The 26,616-nt window shown below is 41.4% G+C and overlaps 1 protein-coding gene across 6 annotated transcripts in view; it reads left to right on the forward strand.

The window, feature by feature from the left end:
• APP (amyloid beta (A4) precursor protein) overlaps nucleotides 1-26,616 on the forward strand; it is a 188,062-nt gene that overhangs the window by 139,694 nt on the left and 21,752 nt on the right. For 3 of the 6 annotated variants that reach the window (XM_009894907.1, XM_009894905.1, XM_009894909.1), the window contains 2 exons: nucleotides 15,998-16,219; nucleotides 24,250-24,303. In XM_009894907.1, coding sequence (XP_009893209.1) covers nucleotides 15,998-16,219; nucleotides 24,250-24,303 — 276 coding nt within the window. The remainder of the gene's footprint in view (nucleotides 1-15,997; nucleotides 16,220-24,249; nucleotides 24,304-26,616) is intronic. The other 3 variants (XM_009894906.1, XM_009894908.1, XM_009894910.1) reach the window with 1 other exon arrangement.

The following is a 26,616-nucleotide window of genomic DNA, read 5'->3' on the forward strand; positions in this document are numbered from 1 at the left end:
AAGAGTGATTTGCCTTTTGACATTTGGTTCACAACTTCCTGTGAAAATTTTTTGAAGTATTTCTAGAAAAAGCTCTAAATATAGGACAAGCTGCAGAACGAAGATGTCTGAAGACTTCCTTTCTTTTAACACTTCCTCTTTAACCATTAGGTACCTATATTTGTATGTATCTGTGGAGGACAAAGTTAGTGCTACCTCAACTGGTTCTGGTCTTTCAGCATTTATAAGACTAATTGTTGATTTCTTGTTTCTAGCTGATTTTGACCTGTAGTGAATCCACAGCCTGGCTGCATTTCTTGCCATGAGTTGAATTAGGATGCTGTTCTCCATTCGTTCTGTGGTATCCTTCTTAAGGAATTTTGATGGCATTAGCTGCTTGCTGCAAGCTGGCAGTCCAAAACAACAACCCTTGTGATTTGGGGATTTATATTGCAAAACCAAAACACATCCTTGCGGGCTTTGCAAAAGCAAATTCTGCATCTGTCCTGTTTGGTGCCATTTCTTTTGTGATGGATTTCTTCCTCCGCTCCCTTAAAATGTTGTGTTTTGAATATGTAATTAGTAATGTCTTTCAGACTGCAGTGGGACTTCTCAGTGTCTTGTCTTTCTGTAACTCTTCCTTGTACTTTCTGTCATAAGATTTAGCTGAAGGGAAGAGTTCTACCTTCAAAAAGAATACTTAAAATCATGAAGCGATGATTAGGATTTCTGCACCTTTATTTGAAGTTGGGTTGCCATATTGAGGTATCAGAATAATAAAGGGAAGTTGACATGTATTATATGTGTCAATAGCTTGTTAAAAGGATGTTGTAAGGTTACCAAGGGTATTGGAATGGGATCATACAGTATAGTTCATATCAAGTAAGAAGAGTAATTACCTTATGACTCATTTTCAGTACATTACACTAGAAAATTCTTGAAATTGCTTGTTGGTCATGGAGGTGGCAGTTCTAGTCTGCTTTATGGGAAGCAGTTCTAGTCTTCCTCTTACAATAGAGGCAGAAGTACTGGGAGCAATTGCTTGATGCAATTGAGATCATGTGTCAGGGTGGTTATAATGCCATAATTATTTTTTTTTTCTGGTGAAGGAAAATGGGGATGTTGAAGCATGGATAAATGAATAAGCACTCTAGGATTTATCTGTACTGAGACAGACCGAGTTCAGTGAACTGGCATGAAGAAAAATGAGGAATTGTTGTCAGTGGTGCTTGTTTTCAGGACAGTTGGATTTTGAACTGATTGACAAACCTGCTTAATCCAGTCAATGTAAATCCTCCAGGGTCTGTCTACAGGAGCATTTCAGCTCCCACAAGAGTACATTTTGGTAACAAATGTCTCAGTCATCCCTATTTACTGTGTTGTTCTACTTCATGACTTGCTAGCCTAAGCATGGGCTCAGACTGTTCTTGAAAACAGGCACTGGAGATGTCCGTTTGGTTGTGCCTGAAAACAGGCACTTTCTAGAAGTAGATGGAGGTGCAGAGAAGCACACTGAGGACTGGGAAACTAGAGATGTTCTTTCTGAAGAAAAGCAATTCCTCTGTCTTGGTTATACCTACTTTCCAGTTAGTATTTCTTTTTTTAAAGCAGTCAAATGGAGTTGAACGTTTTACTCGGGGTAAAGAAAAGAGCCACAAATCTAGTATGCAGCTGCAGTAGTTCTAAAAATCTGTAGCTGAGGAAGGTTGGACAATTCCTGTTAATTTTATACTTTCTGCCATTCTGGAGGTCAATGGAATTGTCGTTTCTAAATTGGCCCAGGCACTTGGCTAGTACTTGAGCGGGAGCGTCTTCAATTTTGGACACAAGGGGATGTCATCTTTGCCAAACCATAAGTGTTGAATTTCCACCCTCGTCTCTTTAAAACCAGCACATTTTTCCCTGGCAGCAATTTTTCTATTCAGATTTGATGGGTAGATCTATACCATACAGAAATTTCTCAGTAAACTTTAAACAGATTTTCTGGAAGTGGTACGATTATGTGCAGGTATTACCCTAAGGTACTGTAAAAACTACCTTCTAGTTTTCAAGAGACCATTTGGTGCGTCTGTGCTGTATCATACAGGTTTACCATTCTTCCTGTTCTGCTCTGCTCTCTTTGCCCAGAAGGATAATGCAACTGGAGCAAGCGGTCGAAAACAGCCTTCAGAGAACACATGTTTGCACAGGTCCCCTGGAGTGACTTCCAGCAATAACTATGCCTGTGCTTTCTCCCCGTAATTGACTTGACATATTTGTGCATATCCAGTAACCTTAGCTTTCTAAAGAAAAATTTGAATTTTCTGTGAAGTGGTTATTTACCTTTAATCATCTTCTTTGAAGCCCTATAGCGTTCGGTTGAATAGGTGATTTGTTAGAACTCTAGCAAAAAGTACCTTGCTGGGTCAGTGGTTAAAAATAGTAGAGAGTTCTCCCACAAAAGCAAATTAATTCTGTGTTAAGCTTTACACAGCAGTATTTAGATAGTTTTTGTATGCTTAAATACTGACATGATGCTGCTCAAGTGGACTGCCTGATAAGCAATTAAGACCTCTTCCATCCAACGGCATTGGTTTTGAAAGCATTTGGCTAGTTTATATATGTATATATACACACACACACTCTCTTCAGGATTTTTTTTTTCAGGGTTTTTGGTTTTGTTTTTTTTTATCATCACAAGCTTATGGTCTTTACTAAGCCACTAGTTTTACAACTTTGTTACCTCTGTAAAATATTTTGATAATTATTTTAGTGCCATGAATAGCTCAGTAAGATACCATTGAGCTATTTGTTGCAGCAAGGTGATGTATTCTGTTTATGTGAGGAATCAACCCATGTCACAGAATTACAGAATGGCTGAGGCTAGAAGGGACCTCTGGAGGTCATCTGGTTCAAGATCCTTGCTCAAGCAGGGCCATCCAGAGCCAGTTGCCAGTGTTAAGTTACCCTCAGAGTAAAAGAGAGTTTCCTGATGTTCAGAGGGAACCTCCTGTTCTTCAGTTTGTGCCCATTTCCTCTGGTCCTGTCACTGGGCACCACTGGAAAGAGCCAGCTCTGTCTGCTTTGCACCCTCCCTGCAGGTGTGTATACGCACTGATTCCCCTGCAAGCCTTCACTTCTCCAGGCTGAACAGTCACAGCTTTCTTAGCCTTTCCTCATGGGAGAGATGCTCCAGTCCCTTCGTCGTCTTCATGGCCCTCCACTGGGCTCTCTCCAGTAGCTCCGTGTCTCTCTTTTACTGGGGAGCCCAGTACTGGACACAGCACTCCAAGTGTGGCCTCACCAGTGCTGGGTAGAGGGGAAGGATCACCTCCCTTCACCTGCTGGCAGTGCTTTGCCTAATGCAGTCCAGGATACCATTAACCTTCTTTGCAGCAAGGGCACATTTATGGCTCATGCTCAACTTGATGTCCACCAGGAGCGCCAGGTTCTTTTCTGCCAAGCTGCTTTCCATCTGCTCAGCCCCCAGCATATATTGGTGCATGACGTTGTTCTTTTCCAGGTGCAGAACTTTGCACTTCTTGTTGAACTAGCTGTCCTCCCTTAGTGTGTTATATTTTGATAGGCAAAGGCAGTTGCCAGCTGGAATAACAGTTACGTGTTGCTGATGCTTTGTAAGTTCTGCACGCCATTCAGGAGCATGGAAGAGCTGAAGAACCCCAGTTACTTCTCCAGGTTGGAGACTTAGCTCTGTCTGCTAGTAAAATACGTCTTTTGCTGCAGCTTAGGAGAGAAGGAAAAAAATCCTGGAAATAGGTCCAACATTTTCCTTTTCTAAACATCTCTTATTTTCTGTCCAGATTATCTAACTGTCATAGAAAATTAGGCAGAGAATAGTAGGTGATTACAATAGGTATAAAAGCACTTCACTGACATTGATGTTCTCAAATGCTTTCATTCGTAGTATACTATATCCTCCCCATCTTTTGTAGCTAAATGGTCTATTGTGTCTTGTCATTGGCACTAATGTTCTTCAGAAAAGATATGAATCCTGATTTTTGTGTGCGCAAGCCCTCTTTTAATCTCATAAATATTGTGAACATGACTTTAGTCAGTAAAAGAGCTAGCTTCCTCCAGATCTTACAGATATTGTGAAAAGGATAAATGGCTTCACATGACTTTGGATTGGGGTGGCTTTTTCGTCAGGGAAAGATATCAGGCATCTTGTTTTACATCTGCTTTTCAGAAATTTCACCAGAATAAAAAGGTCTTACGAATTTTAGTAAGAGAATATTTTTTCTCTGATTTGAAAAACACTGTTCTGTTTCACTTGCACCTTTAAGTAAATCTGGTTTCATGATGCAAGCGTTAGAACTGAAAGCCAGGAACTTCTGATAATAATTATGGACTCATAGATTATAAAAACAGTAATTTTTTAATTTTCTGGGCATCTGCTATTTCAGTGGATATTTCATTTCTAAATATTTTCTTTCATTCTAAATATTTCATCCTTTAGGAGGGGGGGGTTAAAGGTGTTGCCTTGATTTTCTTCAGGATCTGATGGCTGGAGCACTCTGTCCTGTATTGGTGGATCCTTCTTGAAGTTGCTATTGTGTATTCTTTCTGTTACACTAGCCTGAAGTATTTTTTTTCATAGACACTTTTCTTTAAATGGCAAGTTATCATCCCCACCACAGGTCCCACAGGAAGTTTATGACCAAGAGGCCACTTTGAGCAGCAGGTTGAGGCTGGTACTGTGTCCATTTCACAGCTTTTTTAAAATGTGCTTCTGAAGGATTCTACAGGTGACCTTGTGCACGAAGGATTTTCATCCCAGAATTAAGAAAAAATGCACTAAACTTTGCTTGGTTGTATTATCTCCTATTTTTTCTTGCTTGATTGGATATGTGGAGATGTGTGGATTTGAGTAGGATTTTCTTCTAACTCTCCAGTTATTTCAGATGTCACTTTCTGGTGCTGTGGAGACAACAGGCTAAAAAATTCTGTCTCAGAGGGCATTGTTTCTGCTGGTAGAGGGGCTACAGTTGTATGAAAATGTTGAATATATAGGAGTGTGGGTATTACTTTAAATTAGTATACTGGGTATGTTTTATTTTAAAACGCATCATAGTTCAGGATTGCCTCATAGTTACAGATTTGTTCATGAACATCTATTTCACAGAACGGTTAGGGTTGGAAGGGACCTTCGGAGATCATCTTGTCAAACCCCTCTGCCAAAGCCAGGTTCACCTAGAGCAAGTTGCACAGGAATGCATCCAAGTGGGTGTTGAATATCTCCAGAGAAGGAGACTCCACAACCTCTCTGGGCAGCCTGTTCCAGTGCTCTGTCACCCTCTAAGTAAAGAAGCTCCTCCTCATGTTTAGATGGAATTTCCTGTGTTCCTTGTGTTGAGACAGAATTTCCTGTGTTCCAGTTTGTGCCCGTTGCCCCTTGTCCCGTTGCTGAGCACCACTGAAGAGTCTGGCCCCATCTTCTTGACACCCGCCCTTTAGTTAATTATAAGCATTGATGAGATGCCCTCCCAGTCTTCTCTTCTCCAGGCTAAACAGACCCGGATCTCTCAGCCCTTCCTCATAAGAGAGGTGTTTCATTCCCTTGATCATCTTTGTAGCCCTCTGCTGGACTCTCTCCAGTAGTTCCCTGTCCTTCTTGAACCAGGGAGTCTAGAACTGGACACAGTACTCCAGATGTGGCCTCACCAGGGCGGAGTAGAGGGGGAGGATGACCTTCCTCGACCAGCTGGCCACACTTTTTATGATGCACCCCAGGAGACCATTGTCCTTCTTGGCCACAAGGGTACATTTCTGGCTCATGGTGCTTCTGTTGTCCCCCAGGACTCCCAGGTCCCTCTCTTCAGAGCTGCTTTCCAGCAGGTCAGCCCCTAACCTGTACCAGTGCATGGTACAGTGCATTCCTCCCTAAGTGCAGACCCTACAGTTGCCCTTGTTGAACTTCAGCTTCCTCTCTGCCCAACACTCTAGCCTGTCCAGGTCTCGCTGCATGGCAGCACAGCCTTGTGGTATGTCAGCAGCTCTGGCCGGTTTTGTGTCATCAGCAGACTTGCTGAGGGTACACTCTGTCCCCTCATCCAGGTCCTTGATGAATATGTTGAACAAGACCAGACCTGACACTGACCCCTGGGGAACATCGCTAGTTACCAGCCTCCAACTGGACTCTTCACCGCTGATCACAACCCTCTGAGCTCTGCCATTCAGCCAGTTCTCAATCCACCTCACTGTCCACTCATCTAACCCACACTTCCTAGGCTTACGGATGAGGGTGTTATGGGAGACAGTGTCAAAAGCCTTGCTGAAGTCGAGGTAGACAATGTCCACTGCTCTCCCATCATCCACCCAGCCAGTTATGCTGTCATAGAAGGCTATCAGATTGGTCAAGCATGGTTTCCCTTGGTGAGTCCATGGTGACCAGCCCAAAATCATGGGAGCATAGACACTCCTACAACAGCTTCCGCTTCATACTTACTGTTGAATGATGGATTCTCTTTTCCCAGTTACTTGGTTTGGAAACACAGTTGTGACATTCTGTGTGATTGACTCAAAGATCATGTTCCTAATAGGGAGTGTTAGCTTGTGAAAGAAGCAAATTAATCATCTTAATTCTTATGTGCCAGCATATTGCGAGTGTCCAGTGAGAACCAGCTACAGACTGTCTGCACAAGCTATATATTATAGCTTTATATATTATATATTACAGAGCTATCAAGTCAGTCGTCTTTCCTAGAGCAGTCTCTGGAATTGTTATCTGGGGATGAAGCCTGAAATACTTAACTATGGGCAGGTATCCTGGGGCAGGGGGGGAGCGCTAAATATTGTCTTTAATGCCAATGATGTACTAAGTTTTGCTTTCCTCAAGCATAACTTTGTCTTCAGATGTGCAGAGTGAAAATTCACAGGCGCTTATTATGGCCAAGAGTATCTGACATACTCTCAATAGGCAAGCTCTTACTATCGGGAATAAAAGGGAAGAGAATTACTGAGGATATGTGATCTTACAGAACGGCTGGATTGATGGAAACGTTTCAGTAATCTCCTAACAGTCAGTTCCCATGCACGTGGGATTACAAATGAAGCAATCTTTCATCAGTGCAGCTTTCTCCTGCTGTGTGATTCTCGTATGCCCAGTTTAATTGAAAAATGTATTCTGAATAGTGCTACCTAGGCAGGGTTCCAGTCCTTTCACTGTTCTGATTCCTGTTATTAGATCATCCACATGAAAAATGGCATAAAAGCCATCAGAATAGGCCATATCCCACTTAATGGATATATTCGTTAAATTTAGTAAGTGCATCTCTTTAGAATACTCAGACAACCCAGGATACATTTGGCCTATCAAATGCTAAAACTGCAGTTAGTAAATAGGCAAAATATATTTTATCTGGAGCAGATGCACATTCAGTTTTTGTGAATTCTGATTTAAACTATTATAAGTGAGTCAAATCGAAAATGTTCTCTTTTGACCAAGGGCATCAGATGCAACAAATTAACGTTCAGATTTAAATATTTTTATGGATTATTTAGTGATTCCTAAGCTACCTCCGAGTTCAGTACACATCAAAAATTGTTGTGGGATTCCTATTCTGACCTCTAGAAGTATTTATAGAAAATTATGGGTAACTGACGTTTCTCAGGTGTTAGAGAGTGGCAGAGTTTTAGGTTCTACTGCAGTTTTTTGTTTTACTGCGTATTACAAGGTTGGCAAATAAATCTGGTCATTTTTATCAGTAAATAAGACCGATAAATAATTTATAAACAAGTAAAAGTAAGTAAATAGTTATTTTCAGAAAATAAGATAATAGAAGTCCATAGCAGTTTTTCATATAAATGTTTTTTTTGCAGGGCAGTTTCACTTATAAGACGTCTAACCTACTTATTTGGGATGGAAATGTACTTGGCTTTTTCTACTTCACACAAGACTGAGGGGGAATAATGAATGCTGATTCATCTGGCAGAAATGTCAGTGATGACTGGGGGGGCTGTTTATTTGTTTTAATTTAGACTGTTCAGCCTATTTTGAGACACTTAACTCTATGTTAATTTGGAGTTAAATGTGGAGTTAAATTTAAACCTTGGGAATTTGTCAGAGTGCCTCATGTAGATCAGGATGATTACATGCAAGGTATGTTCTTGATTACAGTATAGAGTTTCAATTAAATTTTTTCTCGAAGCATTTTTTAATATTTCCTTGTATACCTTGATATTAGTTTGCCATTGTCTTACTGGAGAGGAACTTTCACATGCTGGTACAGAAAGCTATGTTTCATTCCAAATTTTTACCCGAAAGATTGCCGTAACATGGAAGTAGGATTTTTCTGCGTTTTAATCCAGAGCTTTTGAGGCTACAAATGGAGAATTATTTTTCCAAGACAATATTATTAATTTAACCAAATTGAATGGGAAGGGGATGAGAGGAAGGGAAGGAGACCACAGAAATGGACAAAAAGGCTTGAAGTTGTGAAAGGGAACAGCAGAATCTTTAATTCCTAGTTAGTAACTCTTTTTCAGAGATAATACAAGCTTCTGGTTTGGGGCTGACTTTATCCCACAAACTTCATTTAATACTCCCTGCTTTGAACTCAAGGGGAAATGCAGTCATTAATCAGATGACTGGCTGTTAAATATTAAAAGAATTATAAATGTGTACACATCTGTAGCCATATATTGATATTTAATTTTAGTTAATAACTAATTTATGTAGCTGTCATGTAGCTAAGGGTCTGTAGTAATTATAATATTCTTGTACTGAAGGTAAAGAGTGTCATAGCAGCCTTCTTACAAAAGTAGACAAAATTTCAAGACCCTGAGTTTTATAGCAGGCTGTAAAAATGGGAGTGGATGATGCCGGTTCTTCCTTGAAGTGGTGTGGAATTTCTCATGACCCTTTACCCAAAGCTCTCTGCAATTGCACAGCCATGTGCAAAACTAAATTTGTGTTGAAGTCCATCCCTAATGAAAAAGACACCTAGGTCATATTGAAGTTAATCATTATGTGGCAATAAATGTTTTCCTGGGTTGGATCTTCCAAGCTTTCTCGTGCTTTGAAGACTGTTCACTACCAGAAAGCTTGTTACAGCATGATCTACCTGCAAAAGGACAATTGATCTGTATCTAAGTTAAACATCTTCAGTTTTGGGTTTGTTTTGGTTTTTTTTTTATAATTTAAGTCAAACAGTCTGCAAGGCAAATCTAACTAAGACATTATTACATGTACCTGTTTACAGGAGGAGACTTGCTTGGGTTGGTTTTATCTGGGAAACAGAAGTCCACATACACTAAAAGAGCAGAAGCAGCAAGAAATGGAAAAGAAATGAAAGGGATAAAGTTGTGATTATTTTTTTCTCTAAATATATTAGAAGCATTTTCTTTTTAGTATGCTTCTAAATATTGCAGCTATTCTTAAGTTCAGAGGTGTATTTCTTCTAAAGTTTGGTTCTCAGGCAATAGGGTATTGTCTAAGGCTATGGAGTGGTTATTCTTCTACTAACTTCTAGGGAAAATTTCTTAAGTCAGCTGTTACATAATACCTTAAATGTTCAGTTTCTGAGAATTTGAAAAAGGAATAGTCTTTTCACCTTATGGACCAAGATTTTCATACACATAAGAAATTTCTGAAATCTGAAAAACTACTGCTGCTACTTACTCTTGCCCTAGTGGTGATGACTCTAAAGGACAGAAAATAAGAACTATGAAATACTGTTTTCCATGGTTCTTGCTCTTTCAGTCTCAGTTTAACCCTCAGAGAGAGACATACTGCACTGTAAAAGTTTCCAGATAAGAAGCCACATGGTGTAATTTCACAGGCTAACCAAGAGAAGAGAGGAAACTTAAATCTGGTAGGGTGGTCACGTTTCTCTGTCAGTGAGGATCACAGCATTGCAGGTTGGGCTCATTTCCAGTATTTCACAGTAATGATCTAGCATATAGCTCTTTTATCATCATCTTCAAAGCATACACGCGGCAAAGCGACTCTCTCACTTTCCAGCAGGCAGGTCACTTCCAATAAAGTTCTCATCAGAGTTGCTCTCTAAATTATATTTGACTTGTACTAAACAAATGAATTAGTTCAACACTGAATACCACATAATTGTGTTTTGCAGCTTGTTAATGTTATAATTATGACACCTAGTAGTATGTAAAAATCTTGAAATGCTTGGTTCAGCAAAATACCTTAAAATAACAATATGCTTGAAATTCAGTGGAGCTTAACTCTTGGTGGTTAGGCACAGATTTCAGTGTGATTAAATTTAAGGACTTGCTTGAAATTTCCTCTGACTTGGACAGAGGCTGCTGGTATAGTCTCTCTCCTTTCACCTCAGAGGAGTAACTCCTACTTGATGCACTAAGTTACATATATGAAACCCACAGGATATACAACTGACTTAACTACTTTCTGACTGTGTAGAATTGCGTTTATTGCAGGTACAGAAAGCCATTTGAACCATAAATGTTACCTCCCTAAAACCCTTACTCATGCTACTAATGCTTCGTATTTTGGAGTTCCCTACATAAACCCCTATTTACAGCATGTCTCAATAGAAATGACTGGTGGGGAAATCTGTGTGCTTTCTGAATGTGAGATACGTCTGTTCATTTGCATCAAGTTTGTGGAAGTGCTACTAGCCTAACGGCGGGTTACAAGTAAGCTGTAAGTTTATGTAAGAGCTCTGATATAAATGCAGATGTACAGGTAAATAATGTTCTGGGTTTGCTTTGTTTTAAAGTATTCAGCAAAGCAAAGCCTTTAAGGAGGTCCTGGTTTTGTGTTTTACCAGTCTAGGGGAGTTTTGATTCATACAGCTGACAAGATGCAGGCATGCAAATTTAGTTAAAACCTGCATTACATCAGCATAACTCCTTTAGGCACATGCTCATGTTGAAGACTATGAACATATTGAATTAGCCCATAAAGTAGGCGTACAACTGAAAGCTGCATCTAAACATGTTGCCACTTACAATGTGCAGTAATAAATGGTTGTGTAAATGTTCTTAGTGAATCCTAATTGTGGCATACAACATTTGCATGATTTAAACTGCCTTCAAACTGGTATAAGATAATATGTGTGCATGTGCAAATGAAGCAATCGCTATGACTCGAGCACTCTAATTTCAGCCATTAAGAAGAATAAGGAGGTTGCTGACACTTTTTAATTTTGTCATTTTGAAAGCACATGCTCAAAAACAACCGTAACTTTGGGAAAAACTTATGTTCAGTTCAGACTGAATGGTGACTGATAAATTGATGAACATGAGGCAGTAGGGCTCTGCATTTGTACCAGTTTATTTGAGCTGGTTCCCAAACCTGTATTTGTTGAATTAATATATATCCTATCATGTAGATGTCATTTTACAAAGGAGGTTTGGTGTTGGGTCAAAACTGTGGCATGTGATTTGATGGTGTCTTAATTACTATTACTATAGAAGGGGCATTCTGGGTGCACTTTGTTTCTAATCTGGTTTAAGACCTTAAGTTGCTTTACAGAACTTTCAAAATTGCAATTGCCAATTTTAAAGCTGCTTTTCAAGTGAATTCAAAAGTCTTGCACATGATAGTGATAGCAGAGCTTTTAGTCTGGTAGATAGGCTCCTTGAAAAGAAAACACGACAAATAAATAGTATAACTACATTTGGAAATTTTAAAAAATGAACTAAATAAAAATAATGGTTTCCAGGGCAGTAAGTGGAGCTGTTCCACATGAAATTTCTGTCATTATAGCTATGCCAGTCAAGGGCTGGGGTAGGTGTGCCCCAGATTCCAACATTGGAAACAATGTTAGCTGCCAATAACAGGTAGATGAAGTTCCAAAATAGCATGGGTTTTGCTGCTCTAAGACTCCACGTCCTCTGTTGGGATTTGTCAAGGTATCTTTGCTAGGGCAATGCTCTTTGCAAAGGCTTACAAGTTGAAGTGTGGTCTGGGGCCATTGTAGACGAAGGGCTTCTAACAATCCAGTGTCCACCAGAAGATTTCATAATAACTTTTATTTCTTTTCCTCTGCTCCTTCTTTGCTTTTGGGTACATGTGTCTCTTTGCAGGATAAGGGAATAGTCTTGAAAGTTGGTTGCAGTGATACTACCCTTTTATTGAGTTCCCTAAACATATTTCACTTCAGTTTTTCTAGATGCTGTTTTTGAGTAGTAGTGACCCATGGGGAAATGCCTGCAGTGAGCCCAAGAATGAGTGAAACTTCCTTAGAGGTGATGAGAAGTCTGAGAAGCGTTTTACTGAAGTACCAGAAGTGAGCCTGTCTCTCATGCTGAGAAAGAAAGAATTTTGGTGCCTGAAGGAGAAGCAGTGATTGTGCACCCTCACACCAAATCCAGAGCCACTGGGAGGTTTGAGATCCCAGCTGAGTGTGGGTTTTTCCCAAGGTCATGGTTGCTTTTGAGCACGTGCTCTCAGAAGGACAAAAATTTTCGACACCCTCCTTAGTCTTCTTGATGGAAGGACTTAGCGAATGCTACAAGGAGATAATGAGCCAAGCAATAACAGCAACTAAAAAGTTTATTATAGGAAGATGGTCATGGGGCTTTTGTCCTGTTGGTTTGACAGGAGATGAAATTTTGAAGAGCAGCCTAGAATCTCTCTATTTTCAGCACCTAATAATGAAGATATTCACCACACAAAGAAAACCCCTGAAACAGTCTTGAATGCACATCCAAGCTTCCAGCTGTGTCTGTACTCACTGCTTATTTAGGGAATTGTCTTTTGCAGGGTGGTGGAGTTGAGCTGGCAACTGTGAAAAAGGGAGGGAATACTCTATTGATGGGTAACAGTGAGGCTGTATAGCTTTCCATTAGCGTAACTCATGATTCAACTAGCCATCGATACTCAGAACAAAATCAACACTGAAAAATTGATCTTGGACTTTGCCAGCTAGTGTCGATAACTGGAAATCCTAGGGCAAACTTTTTAGCAGTTCAGAGATTGAAACAATTGTTTGCAAATCATTTACTCAATGCAGACACAGCTGCCTCAGCCTGATGGACTCCAGCACAGTTTCTAAGCCAGGCACTTCCAATTCCTCACTATGGTTCAGCGTCTGATTCATCATGTCAGATGGGCTTGATTCATTTTGGCCATTGTTTCCCTGCTTGTAAAATGGATGCGATCATAATCTGCTGGTTGTAATATCTGTCTGCCTCACTTGAGCTATTGTGTGGGTCAGTTAATGTCCATGCTGTGTGCCGCAGCTGAATGGGAGACAATGGAGCCTGCAAACGCTAGCGACGACGTGCTCTCAGTTGGGTAGCGTTGAGAGAGAGACTTTGTGTATGCTTCCCTCCCATCCTCTGGGGGTTTGGATATAATCACGGTATCGTGATGGCAGTCAGGTGCTCCTTGCCTGGGGGCCCAACCATGCCTGCACTGTGGCCTGCCCCTGAGCGCAGTGCCAGCCCCAGTGCAGCTCTGCCACCACCACAGGTCATGTCCTTCTTCCTCTACTCCTTCACCTCTGTGCACTGTTTGTGCCTTTCCAAGGGCAGGAGCTGTCTGTAGGTAACAGAATGCATTGGCGCTGAGGAACAGAATCGCAGAATGGTCAGGGTTGGAAGGGACCTCTGGAGATCATCTAGTCCAACCCACCCCTGCAAATGCAAACCTGTTCACAGCTGGTGAACCGGCAGGAGTTGTGGAGAATTGACACCACCTGGAGAAAAGGGGCAGCTGGGGCACAGCGCCCCAGTGCCGCTCCCTGCCACAACCGCATGCTCTGCAGCTGCCCCACGTCATCCTCTGGGGACAGGGAGGACAGCGGGAGCAAGGGGAGCTGCACCCCAAAACTCTTCCAGTTTCCGGTCACCACCTGCTATAGGTGACCCTGCTCTGGCAGGATATTGGACTAGATGATCTTCAGAGGTCCCTTCCAACCCTGACCGTTCTGTGATTCTGTGAAAGGCTTGCATGCGCTAAGGTGCTCAGCAGTCCTGTAATACTCACTTTCCTGTGATCCGTGATGACTTGGTATCATAAGATGCTCAACTGGTATCAGCCGTGGCTCCCTGCAAAGCACTTGGGCACCAGGCTTCTCGCTCAGGCCACTAACATCCAGCTCCATTTATTGTAAAGTGTCTTTGTCCCTAGCTAATGAAAATTAACATCTGTCATGCGATGCAATGTCTGCTGAGAATATCAAGGTGCTTCACCTGTCGCTCCTCTGATACAAGGAGACGCTTTAATTTCATAAAGGATTAGTGGAAGTGCAGTGGGGATGCAAAAATTGGACTTGCCTTCCACACTGAAGATTTATTAGGTATCTTATAAAATAATACTGCTTTCAATAAAATGAACGTGAACGGAAAAGCAATCCAGTGTTACGTAGGCTTTCTATACTGTCTTAGTAAGTCATTCTAATGAACAGATTAAATCACAGAATTAAATTTTGTATACATATTAGGCTTACCATCTACTAAAGCAATTGCTGCTTAAACATGAAAATTTGTTTTAAACCATCATTTTATAAGATTCAAGACCCATGTTCGCCCTAGGGCTGGGCTTACAACTTTTTGTTTGGTTTTGATGTTCTGAATTTCCTGTAGTAATAGGGTGGCAAGACAGTTGTGTCAACTATCTCTAGGTGGCCTTTAAGAGACCTATTGCAGAGCAGAGCCCTACTACATCATCACTGATAAAGGCATTGACGCAGTGCTGGCTCTAATGCTTGTGACTTGGTGGGGATCCTTACTGATGGCTGCTGCATGGGTGCAGCGTATTTCTGTGATGCTACAGCGCGATGTACGGTTGGGGGGAAATAATGTTCAAAGGATTTTACTGAGGGGTCTAAAGCTCTGGTGTGTATAGAATTTTAGTTGCCCTTTCTTACTGATGATGCTGGGAAATAAGTGAGCCCCTACAGAGTGACATAACGGGTCTAGCAGTAGAGTGGTGATTACTGTCCCTGAATTGCTACAGGTTTCAGGTGTGGGTGTGAAGGAGTGACAGTAAGGAGGTCCTTAATGAAGTGAAAAGAGAAGCCAGTCTTAATAAAAGCTCTTGTGTCATCAGCTGTCACGTGTGTGAGCACTTGCACTCAAGTAATGTAACCTTTACAGTCTTCAATTCTGATCTCTTTAGCTCTGTAATACCTGCTTACGAATTACATTGGTGCGTTCTTAGCAGTTACTTATCTTATTCATTGTAATTGCATGCTTACTTGAACATGCTCTTGTTCACCAAGTTCCCTCAAAGTACTCGCAAGTAATGTGTTGCTCGTACAAAAAAATGGCAGTGAAGGGGAAGATCAAGAGTAGGTGAACTTTGGTGTGAGAAGGGAGTTGGAATAATGAAGCACACACAATCTCTGAGCTCATTTTTAACACTGAGTCGGACAGTCTGTCCTATACACCTGACGGAGCTGAAAAGTGCTTTGATTGTTCTCACCTTGCTTAAGTCCAAAAAAAAACCAACCTAGATAATACTGCACAGCTTTAAGTCCTGGTTGCTTGTAAAATAATTTGCCTATAGACACCTATTACTACTTAATATTTTTTGACAAAGGACTACTTCAGTATTTTGGCAAAGTTATATATGTTGAAAGACTAAATGCTTCTTCAGATTTAATGTGTTACAGTAATGCCCAATTTAATGCAGTAACTGTTGTGCTGATTTAGGATTAAGGACTCATGATGAGCTTTGATAGTGAGCATCTAAGGGGAAGGGGAAATAACAAAGACATTTGTTTTTGTGGACCTCTTGCATGTTGACTTGTGGCAACATGTTGAGTTGAAGGGAATTGATTTGTGCTTCCTTTAAAAGTGGTGGAGAAGAGTCCAGCGGCCTGTAAAGCACAGATCTTTGATCTGTTATGTGGTGAATGTGTGTAGGAAGCATTATTGAACAATTCTGGTTGATGTTTCAAAAAAATGCCTTATATAGCTGCACTGCATATCACAAAGTTGTGATTATTCCAAGCCTTTGTTTTCCCTTATCGTAAGAAAACAGAATCTCACAACAGTGAATTATTACTTTAATAGCATTGGAAATAGGTCCTCAGAAATGCAGGCTCTTTCAGATAATTTCTGTGTGGAAATTTCCTTGCAGATGAATTACTTCAGAAAGAGCAAAACTATTCCGATGATGTTTTGGCCAATATGATCAGCGAGCCCAGAATCAGCTATGGAAATGATGCTCTCATGCCTTCATTGACGGAAACTAAGACCACAGTTGAACTTCTTCCAGTGGATGGAGAATTCAGCCTAGATGACCTTCAGCCATGGCATCCCTTTGGTGTTGATTCTGTTCCCGCCAATACTGAAAATGAAGGTATGTACAATAGGGAAAAAAAACACAGAATATTCTGAGTTCAGCTTTGTGGTTTCTCTTCACGTTGTTTCCTGAAAATTGACATCTTTCTGATATAAGTAGGGTAGAGGTTCTTAACAGTAAGTTTAGAACCGACCTGCTGTGTCTCTTTGATGGAACAGAAAATCCTGACTAAAATTCGGAATTAAGACACTCAATAAATTTCAGCGTTGAGCTTACTTTCCTTTAAAAACAAATTAAAATAAATTCCAGCAAATTATGGGTGACAGTTTTATAAAATATATGACAATGAGCTAAGGGAGATAGATAATTTGTTAGATTTGTGCCATGATGAAATGAGTGTTTTAGTTAAGGAAGATCTTTTTATTTGCTGACTTGAAAATGATTACAGATCCGGTACATTCCTAGCATGAGAGTTGATTTTATTTCCCCCTCGCCACTGGTTGTCTGGAATGTGCTGCAGAAATGTTCCTGCATACTCAGCAATGCAACTGGCTAGTGAAAACTTATTTCCTGGAGAGTACTTTATGTTGCTAATTGACTAATTTATTGAAGTGCCTGCATAATACTTTAATAATTTATGTATAATCTGGAATTGGTAGTTTACTTAGGTGCCAGAGCCAATTAATCAGGAACCTGAGGGACTTCGATCATGTCATTCAAGTTCCTCCTATTGTATTTGTTTTACTTTATCGGTTCAACTCCACTGCCATTAGTGCTAAGTTAATCACATTAGTGAAAGTTTGTTATTGCAAAGCAGCAGTAGATTCACAGAGACTGGGGGTACAGAAGGCTTTTTTCAGGCAAATGTGTGTTTTGTAGCTGAACTGCACAGGCTTTAACATCCTCTAGAAGTCTTTTGAAACCACCGGCTTAGGCTATCCCTGCTCTCAGAATGAGTTTTGAGATCAACCTTACGCAGTTAGTCTCACTCTAGCACCATGTGTGAGTGACTGTGGGCAACTGGGTGCTTGGGGGATGAAACACAGGACATGGACGTGGATTTGCCAGGTCTGGTGTTGGTGCCAGGTGAAATCAGTGGAGTCAGAACCAGTTTTGTGGGCAAAGTGGGTCGTCCCCAGGACTCAGAGAAGCATTAGATCAGGTGAAAGAGAAGACATGGCTAGGATCTGAGCGAAGGTCAACAAATCATTGAGGTGTAAGTATACTAGATTTGAGGGGAAGAGAAGAGGCTGGTCAGGAGTAGGGCTAAAATCAGACCACCACGGAGTCAGCACTACAGGTAGGGACCAAGAAAAAGAGCAACAAGAGCTGGAGCAAATTCAACGTACTGGCCAGCAGCAAGGACCAGAAGACTGGAGATGCTGACAAGGACTCCAGACATGTCTGGAGGGCACTTGCAGCCAAGTGACGTGCTGAGCAGCTGAGAGCAGCTGGCTGGATTGCGTCAGGTGCTGGCGAGTAGTACAAAGGGCTGACCAGGCTGGCAGGCTAAACTTCCAATTTCCTGGGGAATCAGCTGCAGCTCGCTGTAGCACCCGCATCAAGGCTCTCTGCCAGGACCAGGCCACAGTCCGGCTGGTGTTGTCTGTCCTGCAGGAATTTTCCGATACAGCTCTTGCTGCCGTTTTTTGTATAGCTGAGGCATATAGGGCATCAATTTCTATACCCGCTGCCCGCTTTTATGAAACTGGGGGGAGGGGAAGAGGGATTAATTACTTAAGTCTGTCCTCCCAGCTTTCAAAATGCACTCATTTCAGTCACCAAGTTCAGAAGTTATTAGGCAGACAGGTGCACCCAGACATAACCACAGTTTAATCACACAAGCCTTTTTTTTCTTCCAAAACCTGGCTAAGCCCAGAATTTAATAATGAAAGGTACATACTTCATTGTGACACTGAATTCCCATAGGCAAGCATATACTGAGCATGGTTCTACTTTTAAAACATATGACAGCAAATAAAAACCAAAAACTCGCCTGCCTTGAATAACATACTGTTTAATTATGAATCCTCTGTATTCTAATTCACTACAGGGGTCGTTGCAGCACTTCCTAATGTTTGCTGTGGGAGCATCTTTCTTTAAATTGTTGGGCTTTAGGGCTTTTTTTGATATCAGAATTATACTTGTCAGGAAGTTACTGCAGCAAACAATTCTGTTAGGCCAACCGTTATTAGCATTTAAGCCTGGACAGTTAGAAATAGAAATTATTTGATGACTTAAACCTTTTCAAGTCCTTCTTGTTTCCCATTATACTTCTCTGTCATCTACCCAAACCACGATGTTGTTAATGTGATCACGCTTACAATACCTTTTTTCTCTCTTTAGATACCCTGTCTGTACCTTTTCCCATAGTATCAAAGGGGAATTTCACAGCCTTTGTGTTTTTTCCTTTGTGTTTGTCTCCCACCTCTTTGTTCCAGAAACTCAGGACTAACTGTGCCACTTGTCCTCACTTCCCATGCCTGTTTTCTTCTGTGACCATGGTTTAATCCCAGGCTTTGTCTAAATTGCTTCCAAAAACATGTGTCTGTTATAATATGCTTTGGAAGTAACAAGAAGTAAATAACAATTGACGCCATTTTCTCCTCTTTTTTTCCTCTCCGTCTCCACTGAAGGTCCATTTGAATAGTCTGTTTTTCACAAAGTAAGTTCCCCTTAGGCAGAGAGGTTTTTGTATTTTATGCAGTACTGAGCAAGTCATTGCTGTTTCTTAACATCGATCAAACCATTGATCAAAAAAGGTTCAAAAATCATGTGCTAGAGAAACCTCAAATACTGTAGAGTGACGAACCATTGCAGTTTTAGTGACAGTCAGCATCTCTTGCTGCTGGGAGATGCTGAGCATGCCAGCAAAGGTCAGAGAACTGAGCATCATCTCAGCTCCCACGTCCTTGGATGAGGGCTGAGAGTACTCGGCACCATCAAGAAAATCACGACATGTTCCATATGAACGGCTGCTACCTGGGAAATCTGCTGAGCCTTGGGTCCAGCAGATTTAACAGAGACTACCAGAGGAGTTTCAGAGGGCAAGCAAGTTACAAGTTCAGTTGTTGATACTGTTTTGGTCTATTTTGAAAGCTGAAGTCAACTTTTTTTAAAGCTCTGATGAACGCAAATCCAGTGTGCTATCAACTCAGCCTATGTAGGTGGGTTTCAAGGTAGAATGAGAGCCTCAACTTCCTCACTGCCAAGAGCTGTCACACTGTATAAGCAATAGTTTTCTTCAGTCCTGAGTGGGCACACCAAGTAAATCATTTACCTCATTGCAAATCTGCATTACTGTCAAAACAAATTTCTAATGGGACCATTGATGTCTGAGAGGCAACTGAACAGATCCCGGGTTAGGACCTGGGATCCTACCCCCTCCAGCACAGTCGCAGCAACAGGATTTGTTTTTAACGAACCATTTGGGGGAATGCTTGAGCCAAAATGTGATTGTGGAAAAAGTGGAAGGAAATGTAGCCATTAAGTCTTTGTTTCAAAATATCCAGTGTTCTGCATACAAGCGATGAAGTTAAAATACTACAAAAAATACCTTAAATTTGTCATTAGTTCCCATGCCTGTTTTCTTCCGTGGCTGTGATCTAATCCCAGGTTTCACCCAGAGATATTAATAATGTATTGTATTGGTACGTTGCCATGTAATCTCAAGGTTTCATAACTCCATTTGAAGTGTTCCCAATCTAAACTGAATGTTTAGATAACAGGATAAGTTTTATGCAAACAGTTTATTTTACTAAAATTGCTTTTACTCATGAATTAGTGAAAAATAGCCTAAAAACAAAAAGACCTTGAAAGTCTATCATAGGTCAGTAGTTTCTGATATTTTCTTCCTTGTTATTTTCCCTGAGGTAGTTTCCTAGTAAATGTCCCCAAAAATTAATCCAAAGCACCAGGTAATACACTGCACAACTTGCATGGCTGACCGTATGTCTAATGTATTAAGATACAAATCAGGTTAATGAAAAATACCCTCTGAGGACACTGCCGAAGGCAACACCAAACTCTCAGGAAATTGTACTTTAACAAAGAAGAACTCATCTTCAGAAGTGGGGGTAAAACCCCAAAGCTGTGAAGCTCTGACACTGCCACGGTCCCTGGGCATTTCGCCAATGGCTAACTGGGTTTAGTGTTTTACCCTTTGTATTTTATCATGCAGCTTACAGTTAGCTTTAGTGATAAAGTGTTTATCTAAAGTGAGATTTTTGTGAACATACTCTGTTATCCTTATGACTTAGCCAGTTCCTCCTGTCAATGCTGTTCTTGGTAGATGAGCATCACATAGCTCTCCTCACCTGCTGGTTTGTACCAATTTTTGAGCTTTTTGATTCATTTTTCTTGTCTTTTTGAAAAGAGAGGCAACCATGTTTTCTCTTGCTCTTATGAGATCATAGAATCATAGAATGGTTTAGCTTGGAAGGGACCTTGAAGATCATCCGGTTCCCACCCCCCTGCCATAGGCACGGACACCTTCCACTAGACCAGGTTGCTCAAAGCCCCATCCAGCCTGGCCAGGGTTGGATTTCCCCCAGCCTCTCTGGACAACCTGTTCCAGTGCCTTGCCACCCTCAAAGTGAAAAAATTCTTCCTAATATCTAATCTAAACCCACCCTCTTCCAGTTTAAAGCCATTCCCCCTTGTCCTATCACAACACACCCTAGTAAAAAGTCCTTCCCCATCTTTCCTGTAGGCCCCCTTTAGGTACTGGAAGGCCACAATAAGGTCTCCCCAGAGCCTTCTCTTCTCCAGGCTGAACAGCCCCAACTCTCTCAGCCTCTCCTCATAGGAGAGGTGCTCCAGCCCTCGGATCATCTTTGTGACCCTCCTCTGCACCCACTCCAGCAGGTCCATGTCTTTCTTATGTTGAGGACTCCAGAGCTGGATGCAGTACTCCAGGTGGGGTCTCATGAGAGTGGAGTAGAGGGGCAGAATCACCTCCCTCGACCTGCTGGCCACACTGCTTTTGATGCAGCCCAGGATGCTGTTGGCCTTCTGGCTGTGATCATACATTGCTGGCTCATGTTGAGCTTTTCTTCAATCAGCACCCACAGGTCCTTCTCCTCAGGGCTGCTCTCAATGTATTAGCATTATATATGAGGTGGGCCCCCTTTAGGTACTGGAAGGCCACAATAAGGTCTCCCTAGAGCCTTCTCTTCTCCAGGCTGAACAGCCCCAACTCTCTCAGCCTCTCCTCATAGGAGAGGTGCTCCAGCCCTCGGATCATCTTTGTGACCCTCCAATGGACCCACTCCAGCAGGTCCATGCCTTTCTTATGTTGAGGACTCCAGAGCTGGATGCAGTACTCCAGGTGGGGTCTCATGAGAGTGGAGTAGAGGGGCAGAATCACCTCCCTCGACCTGCTGGCCACACTGCTTTTGATGCAGCCCAGGATGCTGTTGGCCTTCTGGCTGTGATCATACATTGCTGGCTCATGTTGAGCTTTTCTTCAATCAGCACCCACAGGTCCTTCTCCTCAGGGCTGCTCTCAATGTATTAGCATTATATATGAGGTGGGATGTGTACTCTGTATGAAGCCTGCGTAGTTAGCATCAGCAGTTATCTACCAATTTAGTTTCATGAGGCTATTTGGAAAATAAATTTGCAGTTTTAGTTCTGTGTACTGTGCACGTGGAAGTGTGTTCAAGAGAAGATTGTGGAGCATCTAAATGAATGCAATTTTTATAATAATATGATACACAGTACATCTCAGAGTTTTGATTATTGAGAAATGCTGTAATGGGTTTAAACTTCTCCTCTCTATATCAATGGTTGTGAGGTGGTGTGGTCCAGCGGGACAGGCAGTGAGGGAGCCCGAAGACAAGATTTTTCAGAGCTAACTGCTGTTTGTGCATCATCAATACTGGGGCAAGAGCAAGCAGGTTTTAAAATGCAACTGAAATTCATAAGGTGGCAGCTTGGGGCTCTCCAGAAACCAGCCTGTCCTTGTGTTATGTTGCCCGGGGCATGCTGCACTAGGCACCCAGAATCATGGTCTGCCCTGGAAGACCCTTGGCTCTGAGCTTTTGCCTCCAGTTTTTGCCCTGCAACTGGTTTGTGACCTGAAGCAGGTTGTTTTGCTTTTGTGTCACTTAGGAAATGTGCCAGTGATATTTGCCTTTTCCCCTGTAAAGTACTTCCAAAACTATAGATTACAAGAATAATTATTCATTATTAATACTTCCATCCAGCTCCACAAATACTGCATTACCCTGAGGTCACATCTGTGCTACTGTGTAACAGAAGCTTCCTCCATCCATTTCTCCCTTCACCTACTCGCATTTTTATTGCTACCCACAACCTGCTCACTCAGTTCTCCACAGCTATGGGCATGTAGGGTTACAGAGTGCTGAGCGAGAGGAAAATAAAACCTTTCAGCCTTCTAGGGAGGAGGTGGGGGCCAGGGCGACAGAGGAGGGTACTGCAGGGGCAGTTTGGGTGATGTCAGTCCTTGGTTGTTTCATCTCTTCAGTCCATTCCACTGAAAATTACTGCTGACCTACCTAAGGGTTGGTGCAGACAGTATTGGAAAACCTGGCAGAAGACTTAAATAGGAAAATACTCAAAATCATAGTTTTTAGTTAAGGATGGAAATTGCTTTTTGTATACCACTATGTAAAGAAAGCAATTACATGGTCTGCTAGTGCCACTCTGAACTGCTGAGAAGGAGAGTGGTTTGATGGCTTGTCTCTGCAGCACCAGACCAGCAAGCTCTGTGACAATTTTGCCCTTCTGGAAACACAACCAAGTCAGATGTGCAGATGCGCTTTTAGTCTGCGGCTCCTATAAAGCTGACTTACTGCTTTTTTCTGGAGGCAGGAGCTATTGCAGTCATCTCCTGCGTACAAAGGACATGGGTGCCACAGAGGCTCTCACTTACAAGCATGGTACGTTGTTTGTCAAACCCATAGGAACACTTAGCAAGTGACACAGACGTCCTACGAAGATGGACAGTCCCCTTGCTTAAGTTAGCAGTATCGTCAGGTTAGTGTGATTTTCTGATGCCAAATACAGTGAGCAGTTCATGATTGAAAACTGCTTTTTTCAGGTTTCCTGTGTTACAGTGGCTACCTTACTGCTGATTGGAAGGTTCACACTTGAATCCTGAAATTCAAATGAATGAGAATACCTCATTTAAAAAATTCTGAATTCCAAGCTGCAATGTAAAATTTTATCTTTTAATTTCATTTCTTTCTGACACTGGCACTTGGATAGATAAGGAAGGCAGTAGTATTACAGCAAAAGAGAGAAACAACAAAAAAAAAAAGGGGGGGAAAAAATCTGAATGTTTTAATGAACTTCTCCAGTATGTTCAGTTTGGACTTAACTGAGTAATGACTCAAACTGCTCTAAAAGTTTTGCAAATCCTTTTTTCTATTAATGCCGGTGAGCTCCATCAACCTCAGGTTTCAGCTAGGAAAGCCTTGGTATGGTAATACAAAAATTTTAAAACCATGTATGACACACAATTGGGTAGAAAGTGGTGTCTCTCTTTAGCTTCCTCTTCAAAAATCAGAAAGTAAATTTACTGTCTATAAATCAGAACACATCAGAACAAAGTATTGATTGTATTTTCAAAATGTGTTTTACTTTTTTCAAACCTTAGCTACTGCTGTAAAGAATTCCTATTGAAAGGAAAAAGGAGTCAGGATTCAGTGGGTTTGTAAGTCAGCATTGATCAAGACTGGCTGCAAGAACTCACTGATCATGTCTGTTCTTGCTGCCAATTCTGACCGGACAACTGGAAAAAGTTTGCACGTAATGAATATAGTTTCACTCTAGACAGAAATTCTTTTATCTTGATGGTTTCTCACTTTAAGCAGTAACCAGAATATGATGTAAAATTGACACATCAGCTGTGAAGCTTTCCTTTTGAAGTCATGCCCATCCCTTCCTTTTATTTCCAGGATTAACTGAAGGCAGATTTTTTCCAGCTGTTGCTTTGGTAACTTTGTTTATGCAATATGTCTCTCCTGCACTGTCCCAATGGAAGACTAGTTGCCTTTATCATTTGGGGGATTTTGTTTATTTTTTGTTTGCTTTTTTGTTTCTTTTCTGCACATGCCCAGTTGAGCCAGTTGATGCCCGCCCAGCTGCAGACAGAGGACTCACCACACGACCAGGTATATAACTTGCATGGCTTATACCTAACCTATGTTTTCCCTGCGTGCATGTGGTCTGCTTGAGCTGAAATGATCACCTTTTCTTCGGTATAACCCTCTCTTAAAATGTAATGCTATGCCATGAACCAGGGAAGCGTTCCCACACAAACCCCGGTCCGCCTGTGTGAGTGCTCTCTGTGCCAAGGGTGTTCCGAATGGGTTCTTGCAGAGGGAGTGGGACCCAGAGACCCAGAACTGGTACTCGTATCAAGTCATCATCCCTTCTGGCAACAATGCTTTGGCAGGTACAGGAGGCAGTAGACACTGTACCCCATAGGGCAGAGAGTACTTTTAATTTTGGAAGGTATGATAGAAGTGTCGAATTCTCTATATAGAGTATACAGTTTCTGGTAAGTTGGGGATAATAAAGAATTTGTGTGCAATTTTAGAATTGCAGGGGACATCAAGATTTTTTTTGCTGTGATATTTATCTTAGCTAACTCCAGGTATCTAAAAATTGGTACGTATATTCTCCGTCTGGATTCGTTGAGGGCAGCTCTATACATTTATTCATTCCATTCTAGGATAGAGAGGGGTGATTATTTGCCCTCTGTAGGTACCCATGTCTTCCTATTGATTTCAGAGTAATAGCAGATGACTAGCTTGAGCCAGGCTGCAAATGTTTGGAAAAGTTTAATGGGACAAATCCAATTTTCAAAAGCAAAAGATTGCTTCTCATACTAACTTTTTTTTGCTTTTTAGGTTGTTTTTCCTCTTGCTTTTATTTAGGATTATCGAGAAATGACTGATTCCATTGAGAGCAGCCTTTTATTTCAGAAAAGGTTACTCTCCAACACGTAGTGAAATTAGATCGGTATATTTTATGGTCAGAATTATTTCAGTGTCACATTGTCATTGTGTTTTTTTCTTCAGATCAGATCAAACTGATCAATTGGTCTTCTTTTTCCCTTCATCTTTTCCTCCAAATGTCCATTAGATAGCATTATAAGCAGCACGCTCCTAGTGTGTTTAAATCTCTCTGGTAACTCTCCCAAGTTTTCTGACTGCAGAAGTTGCTACAATGGAAAGTAAATAAGCTCTTATGTACAGTAATTGGGATATATGTCAAGGATGGCCAGGTGATATGCTCCTAGCACTGTTTTAGGAGTCTGACATCTTTACTTGTGTTTAGAGTCTTAATTAATTCCATTAAGAGAGCCTGGAAACAGGTATAGAGTACTGTACAAAACAGGTACAGGTACTGTACAACAGTGCCAAAAATCATGAGACCAGGGAACATCCCCCCAGTACTGGGTTATCTCCACCTTCTGAATTAGATTTCTTCCCCAAGAGCAGTAGAAATATCATCACAAATGAAACATAAATGTGTTTCATCTGAAATTTGTAATGTTAGTTCAATCTAGCAATTTTCTTGTAATACTAAAGTTTATGGTTGTTAACTATTTTAATTTTGGTCATCTTGAAGAATCTCCTGTTATGAAGCTCATATTTATTACTGAAGATGATTCCTTCCTCCCTTCTATTCCCCCACACGTACACACACACGACAGATCTTTGGTGTCCCCTCTCTAGAGAAAGGATTTTCTCACGCTGCTGCACTCTAGTTTCTGAGTGAAATGGTGTGTTCTAGTCCACTGTATCAGAGTGCTTTGTTGGTTGGGGTGATACAAATAGTACTAATATGGCTAGCATAGGTCATGACTGATCTTGTGAATCTTCTAAGGAGGGGTACAAAGTATTTCAGCATGCGACCATTATGGCTTGAAATTTCCAGCAGATGCAGTAGCTTTTGCACTATGAATATCACATGGGTTATTTCCTCAGTTTTCTGCTCAAGTGCAAAAGTGGTACTGTCCAGGGGCCTGTGCCTTCATTGCTTTTAGTGCAGAGTTTAAGTGCTGCAAAGGCCCATGCTCTGCTTTTAGCACAGAGAGTGAACCCCTCTGGCCTGGCAAGGATGCACGCTGCATTCCTCCAGGCAGAGGAGTGGTTGGTTCCCCGTAGAGGTTGAAGTCTGTCATTGCTGTGTCTGCATTCCAAATTTCACAGCATAAAGTGTCTTACGTGTGCATGCGAAATAGGGATTTTACCCCTTTACAGTAGAGCTAAATGTGTCATAACAGTTAGCAAAACATACTCTCTTCACACACTCTTCTAAATGTAAACCTTTAGTTCCTTATGTCTTTAATCACCAGGTTCAAACTTGTGCAAGTTTGTCCTTACGGACACAAATTCTGGCAATAAGTGTCTACCTGATTTTTCATCATGCTTTAAAAAAAAATTTATCTGTGATAAAATTTCAGTTTAACCAAG

This window comes from Charadrius vociferus, unplaced genomic scaffold, assembly GCF_000708025.1.
Source record: "Charadrius vociferus isolate BGI_N301 unplaced genomic scaffold, ASM70802v2 scaffold201, whole genome shotgun sequence".
Lineage (NCBI taxonomy): Eukaryota > Metazoa > Chordata > Aves > Charadriiformes > Charadriidae > Charadrius > Charadrius vociferus.